The following is a 20,769-nucleotide window of genomic DNA, read 5'->3' as shown; positions in this document are numbered from 1 at the left end:
GGACGGTATGTCTCAGAAAGGCTTAGGGAATAACCAAAATGTGTCTTTCTATCACAAAATGCAAACTTAGTTTGTGTCAAATCACACAGGAACCTTGGCTCTTGGATGCTTGTTCTGTTTGGTAATGAGGTGAGAAATGTTTCTTTTATGCTTTTTACTCTTGGTAAACAAGGTGCTGTGAACATTAAAAGTCTTCTGCATGCTTTGCTTGTGTTGCATTTTGCTTAGCCTGTTTTACTTTCTTGTTCTTGTGGACTAGAACCGCTTTCCTGTTCAGCTTGGCACAAGTGAAGATAGGTATGCCTTAAAAAATAGCTTTCTTGACTTCTTTTTTGATATTTTTCTATTTTAATTTTAAAAATTACCCCTAGATTTTTAAACCCCTGAGAAATAGCTGTGATTATTTCAATAGAATGCTTTGAAATAGTGTATTTCAATAACTGAAAATTACTTAAAAATTTAATAATTATTTTTAAACAATACAATAAGTATAAAATCTTCCTGAAATGCAACTCTTTAGAGATACTGAAGTAATCAATTTTCTTTTCTTTCTTTTTTAGCACTTTGTCTTGCTTATGTTTTGGTCTAGCACTGGATAGTTAGGTTCAAGTAACAATTTAAATCGATGGTTTTACCACTTCAAATATTTCATTATACGAAGTTCGTTTTCAACAACTTTCCTCTTAAATTCCACTGCCCTCTACTGGCAGGACTAGCCGGGTCCCCCTGCCCAGTCCTCTTCCCTCTCCACTCTTTTTTTTACTCCTTTTTTTTTGTTTGTCGGTTGGTTTTCTTTTATTTAAGGTCAGAAACAGTTGAAAAGTGTGCTGTGAAAATCTCCTAAAACAGTATCTTCACTAAGTAGAGAAGGTTGCTGGCAGGCTGATCTCCCCAAGGAGACCGAACTTTAGATTTCAATCTTCTCCTTGATCCAAATAACCTAGTTGGGCTGATCTTGAAGTCACACTGCAAAGCCTATTTTCCAAAGGCATAACAGGAAAAAAAGCTATGTTGGATTTGGAATCTGAGCACTGAGAGTGTACATGTGTAGCTGGAATATTGTTTTGACTTTCTTTTCTCTGTTCCCGGGTTTTGGAAAAAATGCCAAGTTACTGTTTGTTAGTAAATATAATATTTTTACAAGCAAATATTTTGTAAATATAATTATATAAAGCACCTATATTTATTTATAAATATTCCTATATAAATATATATGTTATATTTCCCTCCCCTTAGGTGTTTAAATAGTTTTCTCCTTTTCCCATTCATGCTGTTCTGTGTTTTACATATGAACAAATACACGTTCCTGAGTATTTGAATATCTGCCTGAGCAGACTTCTCATGTGAGTGAAATCTGATGGAGGATTAAGGCTTGGGGCGAGAATCTGAGTTCAACATTTCTTTGATAAATAAGTTGTTCAAATGAAAGTTTCAGCTGGTTCTTTTTTATAAACCTGTGAACCTTTGTTATTGCAGACGTGTGTAGCCAATGCATTTGATCCTTCTCCTTTACCAGACTCGCACTGTCTGAATGCTGTGCCTGAAATCACACTTTCATCTTGGAGCTGTGAAGTCCAGCAGAAGAGCTCAGGTTATTTTTAACCTTACCTAGTCCCAGATGAAACATTTTGTTTCGTGTGTGTATCAGCAGAGGGCAGCACGTGGGGATATTAAATAATTGCATTTCACTTGACCTTTACAGTGACTCAGTCTTTTTCCCACACTTCAATATTCTCCAGACAGGATAAAACTCAACAATAATGGGGCTTTTGTCTGAAATCCTGTTTTTGCCTCTTAGTTGTAGAGTTCCCAAGTTTTGAGTAGGCTTTGGCTGTCATTTTTGGCATTGCTATTTAAAAAAAAGGAGAATAACTTTTCGTAGCACTCAACTTTATTTTGTAAAACTTCCAGTTCCAGAGTCTTTTCTGAAGTTATTTAACTGGGCAGGAAGTGACTGAAGGTGGAAGTCAACAATAATTAGATTAAATCCATTCTTTTTCACTCATGCCTACCTGTCGGCACCTTTTTCCCTTACCAGAGCTGTGATGATTGAGGGGAATGAGAGGATGAGGGGATAAATTAATGGGTATTTTCACAAAAAAAGGAGAAGCTTTCAATCACACCACAAGCAGAGGAAAGTATGGTTGCTTTGCAGTGGGTCACACTGCCGACTTTGCCTCTCAGGTAGCAAAGAGGTTTCCAGTGGCTACAAAAGGAATTATGTCGGGGCCGGTTGGGCTCCGATTCTGGCAGCACCACTTGATGTTTCCATTCTAGCGTCTTCTCATCTATACCTAAGGCTGATGATTTCCTGTGTCTCATGTAGTGGGTTTTTTTTTTTGGTTGTTTAAAAGTTTTTAGGTTTGAAAGGGCACTGGAGACGTGCTTTGTGAAAGATACCTACTCAGTGAAGGAAAGTTGCTTTAACTTCTGTAATTCCCTTTTATATGAGTTTAACCAATTGATTTGTTTGAGAGTGCAGTTATTTTTTTTTTTTCTTCTGAGGTAGGAAGGCTTTCCGTGTTGGAGAATACTGTCACTACCATGGCAAACAGCTGAAGTACTGAAAAAAGACTAGATTGTAGCTGGGTGGCAGGTATATGGGAGTTAAACTGAAAAGGCACCCTGACTCACTGATTTTTTAATTGTTTTTCTTTAGGCCAATATAAGATAGACTGCAGAGAGAGAGATGTTTCAATAAAATCCCCTTTTAGGATCAGCAGACTTGTTCCTTGTGACTCTGTTTTGTCACTCAGACGGAAGCAGCAGGATGTGGGTTTTCAAGACGATTGTTTGATCCCATCTTCTCTCTTCTCTCTTTTTGTCTCAAAGTGCACGTCATTTTTGAAAGTAAGGTGGTTTCTTTGTGTTCGTCCCCTTTCAGCGAGTCACTTCTTTGCCTCTTCCCAATTTCCCTAACATTACACATGCTTTTGTTTTCACCTATGAAATTCAAAATGCATTTGTGTTGTAACTCACGGTCTAACAACAGGTCTGTATAAAGTTTCAGACATCATCATCTCCCAGGGATTTTAGCTGTTGCTATAGAAGCCTGAATTCTCTTTTGAGAGACCTTTCTAATATAAAGAAGTTGATAGTGGGGGAATGTTGTCATGGAAATACGCAGTAAAAAGCGAAAGGAAATATCAACTTGATGACTGTTACACAGGCTTAGCCGACTTGGTGAAGTGGCTTCATATCTAGAGATCTGATTCTGCAGATTCTCTTCGTTGCGTTCCAGTGGACTGGAACGCTACATACTAGAACCTGAAGAAATAATTTATTTAACATTTATATAACCAAAAATACCTCTTCAGCTCAGTGAGCTTCATGTTTATCCAGATGCAAGTTTTCTCACTGCATAATAACGTCTGAAAAGCAGCACAACACTATTCCTTAGGCTCCCTTACCCTCCAGGTGGGGAGGCAAGGTGCCTTTGGAGCTGAGTTTGTGGCTGCGTTGCAGGAACGGGGCTCATCGGTTCCCTGGCGTCAGGCCATTGGGGTGGGTGCAGAGAGCAACATTACCTGCAGCCACCACCGACGTTCCTCTGTTGGAAGGAACCCTCCAGGTGATGTTGGCAGGCCGGGGGATTTCCAGCAGCCTGGTTCTAATGTGGGATGAGCTGTAGCACAGCTTTTTATTCTACTTCTAGCAACGACCACTCTGAAAGGCTTTATAGAGCTACCACTATTGAAATGAGGCTTTCAGAACCAGTTTTCAAATGACTGACTAAAAATAGTTTACTCTGCAAGCTTCAGTGCCATTTCAAATTTGAACAGGAGTCCTTTGTGTCCAGCTAAATGGTGGTACAAGCAGATCTCTCTCTTAAATTTCTTGTCCACTTACACCATCACTAATCCTCGTTGGTTCCCTGGTTTCAAGCTTTTTGTGTCTTTCTTACTAAAGCCTCCTGATTCTAATAGATGTGATTATGACTGAGCTGCCTTTAAATATCTATTACCAGTGTCGCCATGGTAACTGCTGTAAGAGTTTCTTGCGGGTAGAAGGTTTCCAGCTCCCTGAGACACAACAGGGCAAAATGCTTAGGCTGTTGTTTTCACGGTTTGTTTTCACGGTTTCACGGTCCCCCTGCAGAATAGGTATGAGGTGCTGGAGCCTGAGCGTCTTCCTGAGTGTCGGGAAGACACGAATCTAGGTGAAAGACCCTCTACGGGACTACGTGAACAGAAGCAACGGAGTAAGAGGGTTGCAACAAGCTCCAAAAAGAAGAAAAGACAAGTAATTGTTATAGGCGACTCCCTGCTAAGGGGAACGGAGGGCCCCATATGCAGGCCAGACCCGACTCACAGGGAAGTCTGCTGCCTCCCTGGGGCTCGGTAAGGGATATTGCCAGGAGGATTCCTCAACTGGTGAGGCCCTCTGACTACTATACACTATTAGTATTCCAGGTGGGTAGGGATGAGATTGAAGAGAGAAGTCCCAGGGCAATCAAAAGGAACTTCAGGGCCCTGGGGCGTTTGGTAAAGGGGGTAGGTGCGCAGGTGATATTCTCTTCAATTCCTTTGGTATTTGGTGAAAATAGGAAAAAGACTATGAAAGTACAACAGATTAATATGTGGCTAAGAGACTGGTGCCGGAGGTGGGATTTTGGGTTTGTTGACCACGGGGCAGCTTTCATGACACTGGGCCTGCTTATGCTGGATGGGGAACAGCTGAGTCAGAAGGGGAAAAGGGTTATGGCCCAGAAGTTGGCAGGGCTGATCAAGAGGTCTTTAAACTAGGTTCGATGGGGGAGGGGGATAAGACCAGGGCAGCCACAAATAAACCTAGGGGTGACAGGCCTGCGTCGGGGGCAAGGCCGCTAGCCCAGCTGAAGTGCGTTTACACCAATGCACGCAGTATGGGCAACAAACAGGAGGAGCTGGAGGCCACTGTACAGCAGGAAGGTTATGATGTGGTTGCCATCACAGAAACGTGGTGGGATGACTCTCATGACTGGAGTGCAACTATGGATGGCTATAAGCTCTTTAAGAGGGACAGGCGAAGCAGGAGAGGCGGTGGGGTAGCGCTATATGTTAGGGAGTGCTTGGACTGTGTTGAAATTGAGGAAGATGGTGAGGATGACAAGGTTGAATGTTTATGGGTGAAGATCAGGGGGAACAGCAGGGCGGACATTACGGTGGGAGTCTGTTACAGACCACCCAACCAGGATGAGCAGGGGAACGAGGCGTTTTACAAGCGGCTGTCAGAAGCCGCCCAGTCGCCTGCCCTTGTGCTCATGGGCGACTTCAACTTGCCGGATGTCTGCTGGAAATACAACATGGCAGAGAGGAAGCAATCTAGGAGGTTCCTCGAATGTGTGGAGGACAACTTCCTCATGCAAGTGGTAAATGAGCCCAGTAGAGGAGGGGCCCTGCTTGACCTGTTGTTTGTGAAGAGAGAAGGACTAGTGGGAGATGTGAGGGTCGGTGGCCGTCTTGGGAGTAGCGACCATGAAATGTTAGAGTTTTCGATAGTGGGGGAAGTAAGGAGGGGCAAGAGTAGAACTTCTGCCTTAGATTTCCGGCGGGCTGACTTTAGCCTGTTTAAGAGTCTGGTGGACCGAGTCCCTTGGGAATCGGTCCTGGAGGGCAAAGGAGTCCAGGAAGGCTGGACATGCTTCAAAAGGGAATTGTTAAATATTCAGGAGCAGGCTGTCCCAGTGTGTAGGAAGGCAAGCCGTCGGGGAAAAAGACCGGCCTGGTTAAACAGGGAACTTAGACTAGAACTTAAGGAAAAAAAGAGAGCCTACTTGCTCTGGAAGGAGGGTCGGGTAACTTGGGAGGTCTACAGGGACGTGGCCAGGTCATGTAGGGAGAAGATTAGAAGGGCCAAAGCTCAATTAGAGCTCGATTTGGCTGCTGCAGTCAAAGACAACAAAAAAAGCTTTTACAAATACATCAACAGCAAAAGGAGGGTCAAGGAGAGGCTCCACCACTTGCTGAATGAGGAGGGTAGTGTAGTGTCAGGGGATGAGGAAAAGGCAGAGGTGCTCAATGCCTTCTTTGCCTCGGTCTTTAATGTCAAGATCGCTTGTCCTCAGGAGACTCAGCCCCCAGAGCCTGAAGTTAGGGACGGGGGGCTGTGTGAACCTCCCATGATCCAGAAGGAGACGGTTAGTGACCTGCTGTGCCAGTTGGACACCCACAAGGCTATGGGCCCACATGGGATTCACCCCAGAGTAATGAAGGAACTGGCAAATGAACTTGCCAAACCACTCTCGGTTATCTACCGGCAGTCCTGGTTAACTGGAGAAGTTCCAGCTGACTGGAAATTAGCAAATGTAACGCCCATCTACAAGAAGGGGCGGAAGGATGATCCAGGGAACTATAGGCCTGTCAGCCTGACCTTGGTGCCAGGCAAGGTGATGGAACAGATCATCCTGAGTGCCATTACACGGCACATGCAGGACAATGGGGGCATCGGGGCCAGCCAACATGGATTCATGAAAGGCAGGTCCTGCTCGACCAACCTGGTCTCCTTCTATGACAAAGTGACCCGCTTAGTAGATGAGGGCAGGGCTGTGGATGTAGTCTATCTAGACTTCAGTAAGGCATTCCACACTGTCTCCCACAGCATCCTCCTGTACAAACTGGCTGCCCGGGGCCTTGGATGGGTGGACTCTTAAATGGGTTAAAAACTGGCTGGCTGTCTGAGCCCAGAGAGTGGTGGCAAATGGGGCAAAGTCCAACTGGCGGCCGGTCACTAGCGGTGTTCCCCAGGGCTCAGTTCTGGGGCCGGTGCTGTTCAATATCTTTATAGATGATCTAGATGTAGGGATTGAGTGCACCCTCAGTAAATTTGCAGATGACACCAAGCTGGGTGGGAGTGTCGATCTGCTGGAGGGTAGGAAGGCCCTACAGAAGGATTTGGACAGGTTAGATAGATGGGCCGAGACCAACGGCATGAGGTTCAACAAGAACAAGTGCCGGGTCTTACACTTGGGCCACAACAACCCCACGCAGTGCTACAGGCTGGGGGAAGAGTGGTTAGAAAGGGGCCCGGTGGAAAGAGACCTGGGGATGCTGATCGACAGCCGGCTAAACATGAGCCAGCAGTGTGCCCAGGTGGCCAAGAAGGCCAATGGCATCCTGGCCTCTATTAGGAAGAGTGTAGCCAGCCGGTCTAGGGAAGTGATCGTCCCTCTCTACTTGGCACTGGTGAGGCCGCATCTTGAGTACTGTGTCCAGTTCTGGGCCCCGCACTTCAAGAAGATGTTGAGGTGTTGGAGCGAGTCCAGAGGAGGGCGACCAAGCTGGTGAAGGGTCTGGAGGGTCTGACCTACGAGGAACGGCTGAGGGAGCTGGGGTTGTTTAGCCTGGAGAAGAGGAGGCTCCGAGGTGACCTTATTGCAGTCTACAACTACCTGAAGGGAGGTTGTAGCACAGTGGGAGTCGGCCTCTTCTCCCGGGCAACTAGCGATAGGACAAGAGGGCACAGCCTCAAGCTCCGCCAGGGGAGGTTCAGGTTGGACATCAGGAAGAATTTCTTTCCAGAAAGGGTTATTAGCCATTGGAAGGGGCTGCCCAGGGAGGTGGTGGAGTCACCGTCTCTGGAGGTGTTTAAGAAAAGACTGGACATGGCACTTAGTGCCCTGGTCTAGTTGACAGGGTGGTGTAAGGGCAACGGTTGGACTCGATGATCCCTGAGGTCTCTTCCAACCTGGTTGATTCTGTGATTCTGTGAATGGTCTACAGTTGTGCTGAGCACTTGCTTGGCTGGCCATCAGGTGACAGATGAGGGAGCTAGATGACAATCCCAACAAATGACACTTTGTGTCTGCTCAGCCGTTGCCCTCGACCCTTCTTGCTCCGCAGGCAGATCAAATGGATCCTCTCTGGCTGCCAGTGCATGGCTCTGAGCAGACACAGAAGAGAAGGGAGAACTGTTTTTTCTCCTCTCTTGTTTGTATTTCAAACTCAGGTAAGATCACACCTCACCGCCCCCGGGACAGCAGCCCCCTCTTCGTCCTCTTTTTGCACTCTCTTAGGAAGCCTCCACTGAAGATCAAATCAGCGCCTGGGGATTATTACGTGAAGATTTTCTAAGCCCATAAATCTTTGCCTGGCAGGCACTAAGACAACCAAAATATCATGATTAGTCACTGGTTTGATTTGACATGCATTTCTGGGCTCTTTGCTTCACATGACACCGCCATAACTCACAGCTACCAGAATAGCCACAGGCGCATCCCCTCGTCCCCTTTGCCCGGGAGCCGACCCCAGGCGGGCAAGCAGAGGGACCAGAGACCGGGTGGACGGACGGAGGAGCTTCCACCGACAGCCAAAGCAGCTGACTTGGAATGACCTGTCTGGAAATCACAAGGGTGACACATTCGCACAAAGTGGTGACGAAAATAGATTCCCCCAGTTTGGCCGTAATAAACACAATAAATCTGTTTGTAGAGGAGGCTTTGCATGATTGTGCTCTCGGTTACCAGTTGGGAACAAACTCAGAGCCCCCAGGGATGGGCCAGAGCTGACTTGCTCAGCTTTCTCACTTTAAGTTTGTCCCAATTAGAAGCACGCATATGGGATTATCCCTGATTTTCACCCGGGCCCTTCAGGGTCTAATTTCTACCAGGAATAGTAGCTCTGGGCGGGCTACACATTCTGACCTCGTAAAGCTCGCTTTTAGTTTTCTTTTTTTTTCCTGCATAACTCTGGGTGGAGGGGTTTAGGTATCTCCCCCCTGCCACCTTTCTTTCCAGGTCAAACATGCTCAGGACTTGCAAAATGACAGGGCAGGCAAATGCCTCAGAGCTGTTCCCATTGGGGGCAAAGGTAGAAGTCCCCTGCCCGCAGTCCCTCTGAGGCCCACACTGAGCAGCAGCTGCCTGCCCGAGGAGGTGAGCCCTGAGGAGCACCAGCCGTGTAGACCTCCAGGCACCAGCAGCACAAGCCCCCCAGCCTGGCGTTTGAACCCACACAGGCCATGCTGCCTTCTAGGCTCATTAAAGGCACTTGTCATTCAAGATGGAACGTCAGGATTGAACCCAAACATTGTTCTTCTCCATGGTGGGGACCTTTGGTGTTTCAGGAAGCCATGGGTTTTCAATGGCAAGCCTGGACGTGGTGGCTGGTTGCTGGTCAGGGCTCTAGATCACCCTAGCAAAGTAAATTCAGATGGCATGGAGTCAAAGCACTGGCTCGCTTCTTCAGCAGACTGTCCCTGTTCTAATCCCCTGCGGGTACAACGTGGTGATGCTGCTGGGGAAAAGAGACCCAAGGAAAGATCTTTTTTGCCTTGCATAACAAGGAATAAGAGAAAGAGCGAAACAGATGTAAAATACTCCCTTGTCAGATTGAGGTGGCTTTTTTCCCTTTGCCCTTTAGCAAATCACTCCCATTCCCCAGCTGTCAGACTGGTGGATTTCAGTGTTCAGAGCTATGAACTGATAGAGGGATCCCAAATATCTGATCTCGTTGCTGCATGGACTTTTTAAGAAAGCACAAAAATCAAGACCACGGGGGATTTTAGCCAATTTTTAAGTATTCAGCTACTGAATGTTTTGCCCTTCAACACATTAGATGTTTTAACAAGAAAGAAATCGACAAGGAGAAATGCATCTCATTTCTATTTTTCTATAAGTCCTGGACACCCATCCAGTGATGAACCCAGCTCTCCAAGCAGGGTAGCACATGATGGGAGGATTTAGGGAGCTCTGTACAGATGCACAACACCTTCATCAATAAAAAGCCTCTAACTCTTCTTCACTTCCATATCTCTTTTAAAAAATAAACACTTTAAAAACATCCACCCCCTAAAAAGGGCAAAGGAATAAACTTATGAGAGATACAGCTAGATTAGTTGCTGACTGCAAAATTCTTTGGTTGTGTAAAGATCTATACAAATGCACGCACTTTTTGTGATGGGGTGTGGAGATTTGGGTCTCTGGAGTTCTTGCTTGAGCCTGAGGTGAGTAGTTGCTGTACTGCATGGTATGGGCTTGAATGGGAGTTTGCCTCGGGTGGCCCCTGGTGGACTAGAAATGTGACTTCTATACACAAGCTGTCCTCCCTGTTGGTTCTTGATGAAAAACCCTCAAAACACCTGAGGAGACTGAGGTTCACTACTTATGGGTACTTTAGCATGCGCTGAACTTTCAGCCAGTGGAGATGGCTATGTCTTGATGCAGAGTCAGTCACAGGATAAAAGTAATGCTTGAAACCAAACAGCTGTAGCCTTCCTACAAGAGCTTTCATAAAAGCACCCTGAGGACATGGGCACATTGGGCCAGGAAAACATACACCACTGTATAAGCCAAGACTGGGTGAGAGGGTCCCAAAGGCTCTGGAGACAACTGGGCAGCTGTGCGCAGGCGGTGGCTGGCTGTTGTGTGTACAGGTGTGTCGGTGTGTGAGAGGCAGTAGGGATGGAGCTGCCACCCCGCCGGCTGGCTGCTCCCCCAGGGCTGCCCTGACTTCTCCTGGTCACCACTCAGCTAGTCCTGTCAGTTCGCGGGCACTTCCCAAGGTTGTTTGGAGTCATCAAACAGTTTCTTCTAGGGGAAACAGTGTGTGAGAGGTTGAAATGTTTTGATGCTTTCTAAAAGAAGCATTTCAAATGCTCCTATCAGAGTAACATTTCATCCCCGGCCTTTGCTTGATTCTGTTTTTAGAGAAGCAAAATCTTTCTTTTTTATTTTCTCCTGTAAAATGCTCCCACTCCTAGTTAGAACAAATATTTTAAAACCTATAGTAAATAAATAAATAAACCTATAACGCAAACAGCTCTGGTTTGGTTTGCCGCACTGCTGGGTAGGCTGTCATGAATGTGCTCTTACGTCCAGTCCGTAGTCTGCCGCTGAACCTTCAGGAAATAGTGGAGTAAAAAAACCATCACAAGTGACAGTATTACTCACTATTGAACAACACTCTTGAGTATCAAAAATAAGAGACAAAAAGAAGTGGATTTTTCTATGAAGGAAAACGACACATCATGCCAAGGCCACCACCAGAAACAATCTTGCGTGCTGTATCAGCACTCTCGGACCAAGATCCGATCCCTGATCACCTTCCTCAGCAGGATGCTTCCAGGGCTCCCTTTCCTTGTAATAACAAAGTCACCAGCATATTTAACTGCAATACTAGAGGTGTGATTCCTGACAGTAGGTGACTGTAATATTACTATACCTTGCACTATTCACCTTTTTTTTCTCCCTTCTGTGTGAGTCAAGACTTTAATTGTATTTTAATTGAGACTTTTAATTGTATTTAATCAGTAGGATTGGTTAAATAAATAGATAGTAGTAGTGATAGATTGGAAGATTTTTATGGTTATTCCGTGTACCACAGCTCATTTAGCTTCCCTGTCAGCTTCTGTGTTTGTTACAGCAGCTTCAATTCTATCCTGATAGAGATTTCAGCAAACAATATGCTAGATTTCCCCAGGGACCCTGTTTAACTATATTAAATTACCACATTTTAAGTCACTAGCTAATTGTACAGTGGGTTTTGTAACAGCTTTCATCAGAGGACTTTATCAATATTAATTAATTTAGTTTTCCGTCACCTAGAGAAGCATTTAAGCAATATTATTTTCACGCTGTGGGGCTCCCATCCTGAAAAAAATCTTACTCATTATTAACTTTCTGCACTAGAGCATCTCAATGAAGTCAACTACTACTTGTAGTATTATCTGGGTATATGAGTCTTTACAGGATTGGAGGCTGTCAGAAGACGTCAAGATACACAGGCTTTCCACATGACTTCTACAAGCGTGAGAAACTGAAACAAAATCACAGTACTCTCAGACATGTCGGGGTGGCAGGAGGTTCATGCTGTATCTGTGCTTTTGCACCATGGCAGAATCCCTCATACCAAAACTGTGGTTCAGTATCAGCAGCTTGCTGCCGTGCTCAATTGTCTGTCTTGTTAGCATTTATTGATACCTGAGCTATGTTATGCCAGCGGCTTCCTTCAAATGGAATTGCTTTCCTCCAGGGAATTCCAAAACCAGCTCATCCCCTTGTTCCAGCAGATGCCCCTTTTCATGCTTTTCTGGGACTTCATTCTTTGGACCAAGCAGACACAATTTGTTTATTTTCTGTCCATGAGCCATATTTCCTAAACCTGTCAGCATTCTTGTTTGGACCTTGATAAATCATTCTTAAAGTACATGACAGCAATAAATGACAACGCAACGGCAGCAAGTACCAAAGACAGCCAACTGCTGTTTCTTGCACAAGGCAACAGTCTAGAGTGGCACGTGCCTGCTTCGCAATGGCATCATGGTAACTCATGATAAAGTTCTGGATAATCCAGCTTTGATGTCTAGAGACTTTCAAGAATGGAAACAAATGTACCTTGATCTCTTCATGGACATCTATCAAAGCAGCACCCCGAGGGACTCTGTTAATGGCTCGTCTGAGGTTGATGCACTTACAGCCTCCTTAGCACACACTCACTCTTACATTGAAACGCATGTATAGAGGTCTCTCTTTTTGTCCATTTGCTATACTCCAACCCTTTACTTAAGTGCATAAAGTAGTTTTTATATCAGTATGTGGGAGCTCTAGTAAACTATATTTTAATGTTACTACTCAGCTATGTGAAGTACACCTTCAATGGTCAACGATACCATGTCTTTCATGAGAATTTGTATATTTTATATGGTACCAGCGCTCGGCTTGTGTTTACCTTCTGTGAAATAGCTAACATGATCTTTAGCTATTAAAGTATTTAAAAGCATTTTTGGAAGACTATGGCCTTCATGCAGGAAGTTCCACAAGCTAAAGGTTTTGTTATTGAAGGTCACTTTTACAATGATATTTCATATTATATAATTCCAGTATTGCATTGCATTTTTGGAATGCAGGTACTATTTTGGTGGTGGAAGAAAACCAATTTTTATATTTAATGAGAAACTCTAGGAGTTTTCTTAAGTAACAGGGAAAAAGTGTGATGCAGTGGTTGTGTTTCAGTTTTGTCAAACACACAAAAGGGTGAAAATCAGCAGACAGATATGACTAATGTGAATTTAAGTATCAAAAGGTTAGGTCTTATTTCTTGTGCTTTTTAAAAGCCTGTTGCTAAGGTTTACCATCAGTGCAAAGGGATGCTGGTTTGTATTCTACTTCAGACCAAATTATGTGTTATTTGTCTCTTAATCACATCTGGTTGATTTTTTTAAAAATTAGTCATGGTACTGTCGTTTACGCTGCTTTTGTACTGAAGGTACCAGTATAATGTGCAGATTTTGCAAAGGAGAAAATGTAGACTTTAAACATCTTTGAGAGCAGCATTTCTCTTGCCCAGAAAAGCAGCAGTGGAAGAGGTTCCCAACAGAATGCTCCAAATCTGAGACGCTTTGAAAATTTCCACAATAGAAAAGAAATGAATAGGATTTTTCAAGTATTCTCCTATGAGTTGTCTGAACTGTGAAATTTGGCCGTATTGTATGCGGGGAAAATGTGTGATGGGAGCAGAGCTGAGCACAGAACCTGAAAAATAACAGAGGAGTAAAAAAGCCTCTGGTTTGCTTTTGAAGGGGAAGGGATGTCTCTGGGTTCTGCTGAGTTCACAAGCCAATTAACATGTTTTAAACTTCCATGTGGTTTGAGATGTGCTGGAGACAATCCAGTGCACGTGAGTAGGAATAGCTCCTTAGAGTTAGGCTCATGCCTGGAATAGGAAAGTGGAAGGGAAATCTTAAATCACGAATTTACTTTTTATGGGCTTGTTTTCAAAAAGTTATCAGAGCATGACAAAATATTTCTGCTGCTTTCAGTATTCTGCTGCATAAGTTAGGACTCGCGACATGATTTAATAATGCTCATGTAAAAGGGAAAAGCTTCCTTTATACTTTTTACAGCGAGTTGTACTCTTAACCAACTTTAGACTATCGCCTGTACAGCTCAGTGAATGTACTTTAAACTTTATGAGCTCTGATATTTCCTGGCAATTATATCCATGAAGGAATGAAGGAAGCAATGGACAGATTTATGTTCTCTCTTCTTCTTTCTTTTTATTCCTCTCTCTTGCCCCCCCTTTTCTGTCTCCCCTTTCTCTCTTTTTCTTTTCTTTTTCTTTTTCTTTTTCTTTTTCTTTTTCTTTTTCTTTTTCTTTTTCTTTTTCTTTTTCTTTTTCTTTTTCTTTTTCTTTTTCTTTTTCTTTTTCTTTTTCTTTTTCTTTTTCTTTTTCTTTTTCTTTTTTGTTTTCTTTTTCGTTTTCTCTTTCTCTTTCATTTTCTTTTTCTTTTTCTCTTTCTCCCCCTCTTTCTCACTTTGTTGTTATTTTATTGCATTTGGATTGCAAATGTTTTGCAGATTTTGCACAATTGTACAGAAGAGTGGCCTTTCTGTAGCCCATTTTCAGTAATCCTATATTCAAGCAGATATGGATGACAAATCATGTATTAATGTTTGTATAGAATTCTGGATCCAGTGTAATATTTGTACCATTAGAAGAATATTGTTTGTATAAACTGGACATTTATCTACTGCGTGGGTACTCACTTGTATATTAAATTTGTGAGGTTTTTGTAAATTTCTCTTAAAAAATGCTTGACTTGAAATGGATTATGCTATTATTCCAAGCATTTAGATTCTCTTGCTATTGTTTTACTGGACCAAAAGTAAATATATTCATATAAAAAAACCCTCTTTATATCTGATGGATGTATATGCACATTGTGTAGTTGATTCCTTGTCAAAACCAAGGCAGTTCAGAAGACTTAGATCTGTTGCTATGCAACAGCTATTCTGCCTGCACTTTACACTAGTAAAGTCAGCTTGATTGCTTTAAAGGTGAAAATTAAACACTACAGTTTTTTAAGCTAGTCTAGTGACAAAGAACATGTGTCCTCCTCATTGTGCTGCCTTCTTTTAAGACTATTAAATGTTCTTCTCTATATATTTTTATTGTATTAACTCTCAGCCTAGAAAGGGAACACTGTAAAATGAAGTACAATAAAATTTAGCTTTTAAACGAACATTTTTGACTTGAGATTCAATCTACTCCATACCAAAGTGATTCTGCAGCATCTGACCTTTTTACCTGCATTTCACAGATCCACATACCTTGAAGTACCCCCATAATCTGTGCCTTTGAACTCTGCCAACATGGCCAAAAAGAAGTAAGACTATTGCTGTTTCGGATGTAGGCAGACACTGAATAAAGACTTCTGAAAACCTTCAGTTACCTCCCTCTCCCCCTTCGTAGTCTTTGATGAACATAAAGTTTTTTGAGTTTGGGCATCTCTTGTGTACTAGTTCAACAGCTATGAACAATTTTACCATTATGAGCAGGTACGATAAAGCAGCGTATGCTACCCAGGTGATTATCGAGGCATTAGTTACAGCAACTCCTGTAACATGTTTCTTAGAGTCTAATAGTAAGTATACCCGTTCAGCTCTGGCCGTCTAAACTAACACAAGGTTCAGATACAAAATAGATGTCCTGTACCGGTAGTGTGTGTCTTTAAAATAATGCACAATAAGCATCTGAAAGGCATGCTACAACAAAGGCCGCTCAGAGAGAAATGGCTTCTATCAAACAGTCACTGTTTTAATTTATGGCGATAACTGAGTCTACATATCAAAAAATCCATGTTTTCTGTCCAGTAATTTCATGCTGATTAGCTAAGGCATTCTTGCCTAGTATGTAGCATATCAAATAATAGCTTTTCCTTGGCAGTACTTATTATTAGTTCTCATAGGCATCAATTTTCTAGTCTTTATACAGCTCACTTTCATTTTGCTTAGCCATAGCATAAAAATTCAATAGCACTTACCAGCTGGGAAAATTACCTCTGATTAAGAAAACAGAAAAGACGGATTGTGTTTTGTAACCTTTGAAAAATCTGACTTGCAACACCTATTAATTGCTATCTAGGTATTATTCTTCAAAAGTCAAGGATTACGATCCTCGCTCATCGCCTCTAAATGTGCTACTTGCTACATCCTTTCTCAGCGAGATCGGCTTCCAGCACGTAAGCTCAGCAGTTTGGCGGCCTCTTCTGCTGGCTCTTGCTGTCCTGCTCATCGGCCAGCTCAGAGAGTTGCAGCACCGCGCACTGCAGCCCACACCAAGGCACGGGGGCTTTGCAGATCTCTTCCCAGCCATCATTGTCGATGTCGTAGCCAACCACGTCTTGCGTGGGGACTTCCCGTGAGTTTTGCCATTTCTTTCCCCCGATAAGAAGAGCCGTTTCCTCTACCACTGCCAGGCCATAGCAAAATCGATCATAGATCAGCGGCCTTAACCGAGTCCATTGGTTTTGATCAGGGTCGTATCTTTCTATTTCAGAGAATGGTTCATATAATCCTAAAAAGGTGAATATGGCTTCTCTGATTGTTGCCATCTGATGCCCAAACCGAGCAACGCTCATGGGAGCTTGTTTCATCCACTGCCCTTCAAGTGAGCTCAGAGAATATACGTCCTTGCTTGTGTTGGCTGGGTCTGAGTACTTGCCACCCGAGATGTATATAGTATTCTTGCAGATGGCACTGGCATGGCCATGTATCTTGCATGGCAATTCCCTGGCCTTCGTCCATCTGTCCCTGCTGATGTTGTAGACTTCCACAGACGAATGCAGCGACCCATCCTCACCCCTTCCACCAATGGCAAAGATATCCTTGCCTAGGACACAACAAGAGAACTGGCATCTCTTTTCCAGCATGCCAATGATCTGGGTCCACGTGTTAAATCTCGGATCGTAACGATGGACCTTGTTCGTAACCGATAACATCTCGGTTTTAGCGTCACCCAGGGCACCACTTTCGATTTCCCCACCCAAGACGTAGAGGAAGTTCCCCACCATACACACGCTGTGGTTTTGCACCCTGTCCCGCACCTGTGTGAGAACTCGCCATTTGTGATTGTAAACGTCGAAGGCCACCACATCAGTGACAAGCCCCTCACTTGCTGTCCCTCCCCCCAGCAGAATGATCTGAGTTTTCTGGTTCCTCAGAGTGGTGGACTTATCCTGCAGGACAGGCTGTTTGAAAACAGAGGTATGGTAATTAATTGCTTTAATGATTAAGCACTTAATACCTGCAGAGAGGGGCACTTCTGACTGTGTGTAGGTTTTTCTCAGCTCTTCCATCGGGATGAGGCCATATCTTATGTGCTCTAAAAGGCTGCTTGTGTGAGCCAGCCTGGATTTATCCTGCTTCAGCCACAGCAGCACAAGATTCAGCAGGTGGGTTTCTTTCACCATGGGGAGATCTGGTGATTCAACCACTCCTAGCAAAGACACGAAGTTCAGCTCAAGCAGTCCTGACAAATCCAAGTCCAGCAGCTTCCAGAGATTATTGACAATGTATTTTTCTGTTGCTGCTAGGGCGTCCGGCAGGTAGAACTTCCTGGCCACATTGGCGGAGAAGCAGCAGTTTTCCAAGGCAAGATTGTTAACTAAATACTGGTTACACAAGCCAATAGCATCAGTCACTTGCAAGTAGCTTGCAGCTTCCAAGGTATCTTCCAGGCTTTCAAAGGAAAGGGGCAACAAGGAAGTGTAAATGAAATCCAGGATGTGCTGGAGACCAGCAGGTGAGACACCTTGCAGGTGAATTACACTGGCTTTAGACTCTTTGGTATAACTTTTGAACATGGCTCGGAAATAGTCGCTGCAGCATGCCAGCAAGGACTTGTGTGCAGGAAACTCATTTTCCTTCACTTTCAGCACAATATCACACAGAAAGCCCTCTGATCTCAGGGTCTGGTACTGGGCGAGCACGGCGGTGCAGTGTGCTTTGCAGTAGGAAAGGAAATAGCTCATGGTAGGCAATGCAATGCTTTCCCCTTGAGTTATTAAAACTAAAATGCAATTAGATATTGAAACAGCTGCCCTACTCAACAGTCATTGCTTGAATGCCCAGCAGACCTCCAGCTGTTAGAGAAAAGCCCAAACAAAAAAAAATAAATCAGTCTCTTGCCTGGCATGGGGGGAGGGGGCAGTTAGTAGATTTGTAGTGAATTCAGTGCATTCCTTTATAGAAAAAACAGCTGAATGTCGTAACAGCTGTAGGATGCTTACTTTTCTCGCCTCCGTTGCTTGTGCAAGGATGAAAGTGCAGTTGCAGTCGGCAACGGCGTTGCAGTCGGCTGTTGCAGTTGGCAACCGCGGCAGCGGCAGTGGCGGCAGCGGCGGCAGCGGCGGCAGCAGCGGCGGAGGCTGAGGTTGGTGCGGGAAGAGATCGGGCCGTGGCGGGCGGGCAGTTTCCGTGCAGTTTCCATGCTCCGGGCCCCCCCGAGCAGCAGCCCGAGACCCGCCTGGACCAGGAAGTTCCCGGCAACGAATTAGGAGAGGAGGGGGCGTAGCACCACCCCCTGTGATCGGGTGATAAAGAGCCTCTGGGTGGAGAGGGACTAGTCCCTGCCCAGAGGGGAGAGGGGGAGTCAGCAGTGACTGTGTGAGTCAGCAGTGACTGTGTGTGTCCCGGGGCGGGGGAGGGCACAGCCCCAGGGGACGTGGCAGTTTGCGCAGCAGTTCTCGCAGGCAGGGCGGCGAGCAGGGTAGGCGGGCAGGCAGGTATGGTTTCCACTCGGCAGGGCCATAAGTCCCTTGCGGGTGCCAGAAAAGACATGGCAACCCAAACGGACCTGCCGCAGAAGCATGCAGAGGTGCAGGTGGCAGGCTGCAGGGAGTGCCAGAGCCTGGCCCTGGCACTCGAGGGTAACGGAGACCTCACCTGTGTGAGGTGCAAACAGGTCAACGACCTGATCTCCTTGGTGGCCCAGCTCAGGGAGGAGGTGGAAAGGTTAAGGAGTACAAGAGCATCCCAGGAAGAGGATGGCGGGCAGTGCTGTTCCCTGCCTGTCCTGGGGAAAACGGACGGGCCTAATGCTCCGCGGGTAGTGGAGGATCCTCTTCCTCCTCCACAAGGAGCAGGAGGAGACCTAGGGGATGATCAAGATGTCTTTAAACTAGGTTCGGTGGGGGAGGGGGATAAGACCAGGGCAGCCACAAATAAACCTAGGGGTGACAGGCCTGCATTGGGGGCAAGGCCGCTAGCCCAGATGAAGTGCATTTACACCAATGCACGAAGTATGGGCAACAAACAGGAGGAGCTGGAGGCCACTGTACAGCAGGAAGGTTATGATGTGGTTGCCATCACAGAAACGTGGTGGGATGACTCTCATGACTGGAGTGCAACTATGGATGGCTATAAGCTCTTTAAGAGGGACAGGCGAAGCAGGAGAGGCGGTGGGGTAGCGCTATATGTTAGGGAGTGCTTGGACTGTGTTGAAATTGAGGAAGATGGTGAGGATGACAAGGTTGAATGTTTATGGGTGAAGATCAGGGGGAACAGCAGGGCGGACATTACGGTGGGAGTCTGTTACAGACCACCCAACCAGGATGAGCAGGGGAACGATGCGTTTTACAAGCGGCTGTCAGAAGCCGCCCAGTCGCCTGCCCTTGTGCTCGTGGGTGACTTAAACTTGCCGGATGTCTGCTGGAAATACAACATGGCAGAGAGGAAGCAATCTAGGAGGTTCCTCGAATGTGTGGAGGACAACTTCCTCATGCAAGTGGTAGATGAGCCCAGTAGAGGAGGGGCCCTGCTTGACCTGTTGTTTGTGAAGAGAGAAGGACTAGTGGGAGATGTGAGGGTCGGTGGCTGTCTTGGGAGTAGCGACCATGAAATGTTAGAGTTTTCGATAGTGGGGGAAGTAAGGAGGGGCAAGAGTAGAACTTCTGCCTTAGATTTCCGGCGGGCTGACTTTAGCCTGTTTAAGAGGCTGGTGGACCGAGTCCCTTGGGAATCGGTCCTGGAGGGCAAAGGAGTCCAGGAAGGCTGGACATGCTTCAAAAGGGAATTGTTAAATATTCAGGAGCAGGCTGTCCCAGTCTGCAGGAAGGCAAGCCGTCGGGGAAAAAGACCGGCCTGGTTAAACAGGGAACTTAGACTAGAACTTAAGGAAAAAAAGAGAGCCTACTTGCTCTGGAAGGAGGGTCGGGTAACTTGGGAGGTCTACAGGGACGTGGCCAGGTCATGTAGGGAGAAGATTAGAAGGGCCAAAGCTCAATTAGAGCTCGATTTGGCTGCTACAGTCCAAGACAACAAAAAAAGCTTTTACAAATACATCAATAGCAAAAGGAGGGTCAAGGAGAGGCTCCACCACTTGCTGAATGAGGAGGGTAGTGTAGTGTCAGGGGATGAGGAAAAGGCAGAGGTGCTCAATGCCTTCTTTGCCTCGGTCTTTAATGTCAAGATCGGTTGTCCTCAGGAGACTCGGCCCCCAGAGCCTGAAGTTAGGGACGGGGGGCTGTGTGAACCCCCCGTAATCCAGGAGGAGACGGTTAGTGACCTGCTGTGCCAGTTGGACACCCACAAGGCTATGGGCCCGCATGGGATTCACCCTAGAGTAATGAAGGAACTGGCAAATGAACTTGCCAAACCACTCTGGATTATCTACCGGCAGTCCTGGTTAACTGGAGAAGTTCCAGCTGACTGGAAATTAGCAAACGTAACACCCATCTACAAGAAGGGCCGGAAGGACGATCCAGGGAACTATAGGCCTGTCAGCCTGACCTCGGTGCCAGGCAAGGTGATGGAACAGATCATCCTGAGTGCCATTACATGGCACATGCAGGACAATGGGGGCATCGGGGCCAGACAACATGGATTCATGAAAGGCAGGTCCTGCTCGACCAACCTGATCTCCTTCTATGACAAAGTGACCCGCTTAGTAGATGAGGGCAGGGCTGTGGATGTAGTCTATCTAGACTTCAGTAAGGCATTCGACACTGTCTCCCACAGCATCCTCCTAGACAAACTGGCTGCCCGGGGCTTGGATGGGTGGACTCTTCGATGGG

The 20,769-nt window shown here is 45.6% G+C and overlaps 1 protein-coding gene across 1 annotated transcript; it reads right to left on the bottom strand.

Moving 5' to 3' along the window:
- Window positions 1-14,197: 14,197 nt before the first annotated feature.
- Window positions 14,198-18,346, bottom strand: LOC137671835 (kelch-like protein 34). Its single transcript, XM_068415632.1, has 2 exons — window positions 17,986-18,346; window positions 14,198-17,838 (listed from the first exon to the last, which is right to left on the bottom strand). Exon 2 carries the CDS (start codon window positions 17,725-17,727, stop codon window positions 15,943-15,945), a length of 1,785 nt encoding a protein of 594 aa, XP_068271733.1. The 5' UTR covers window positions 17,728-17,838; window positions 17,986-18,346; the 3' UTR covers window positions 14,198-15,942.
- Window positions 18,347-20,769: the final 2,423 nt, after the last annotated feature.

The sequence above is a fragment of the Nyctibius grandis genome, chromosome 18, assembly GCF_013368605.1.
Source record: "Nyctibius grandis isolate bNycGra1 chromosome 18, bNycGra1.pri, whole genome shotgun sequence".
In the NCBI taxonomy this organism is placed as follows: domain Eukaryota; kingdom Metazoa; phylum Chordata; class Aves; order Nyctibiiformes; family Nyctibiidae; genus Nyctibius; species Nyctibius grandis.
The sequence above is the reverse complement of the archived record's forward strand: the minus strand, read 5'-3'. Positions and strand labels throughout refer to the sequence as shown.

What these genes read in the sequence shown, in the direction of transcription:
- LOC137671835 (XM_068415632.1), bottom strand. Translation starts at nt 17,727, where the DNA reads ATGAGCTATTTCCTTTCCTACTGCAAAGCACACTGCACCGCCGTGCTC.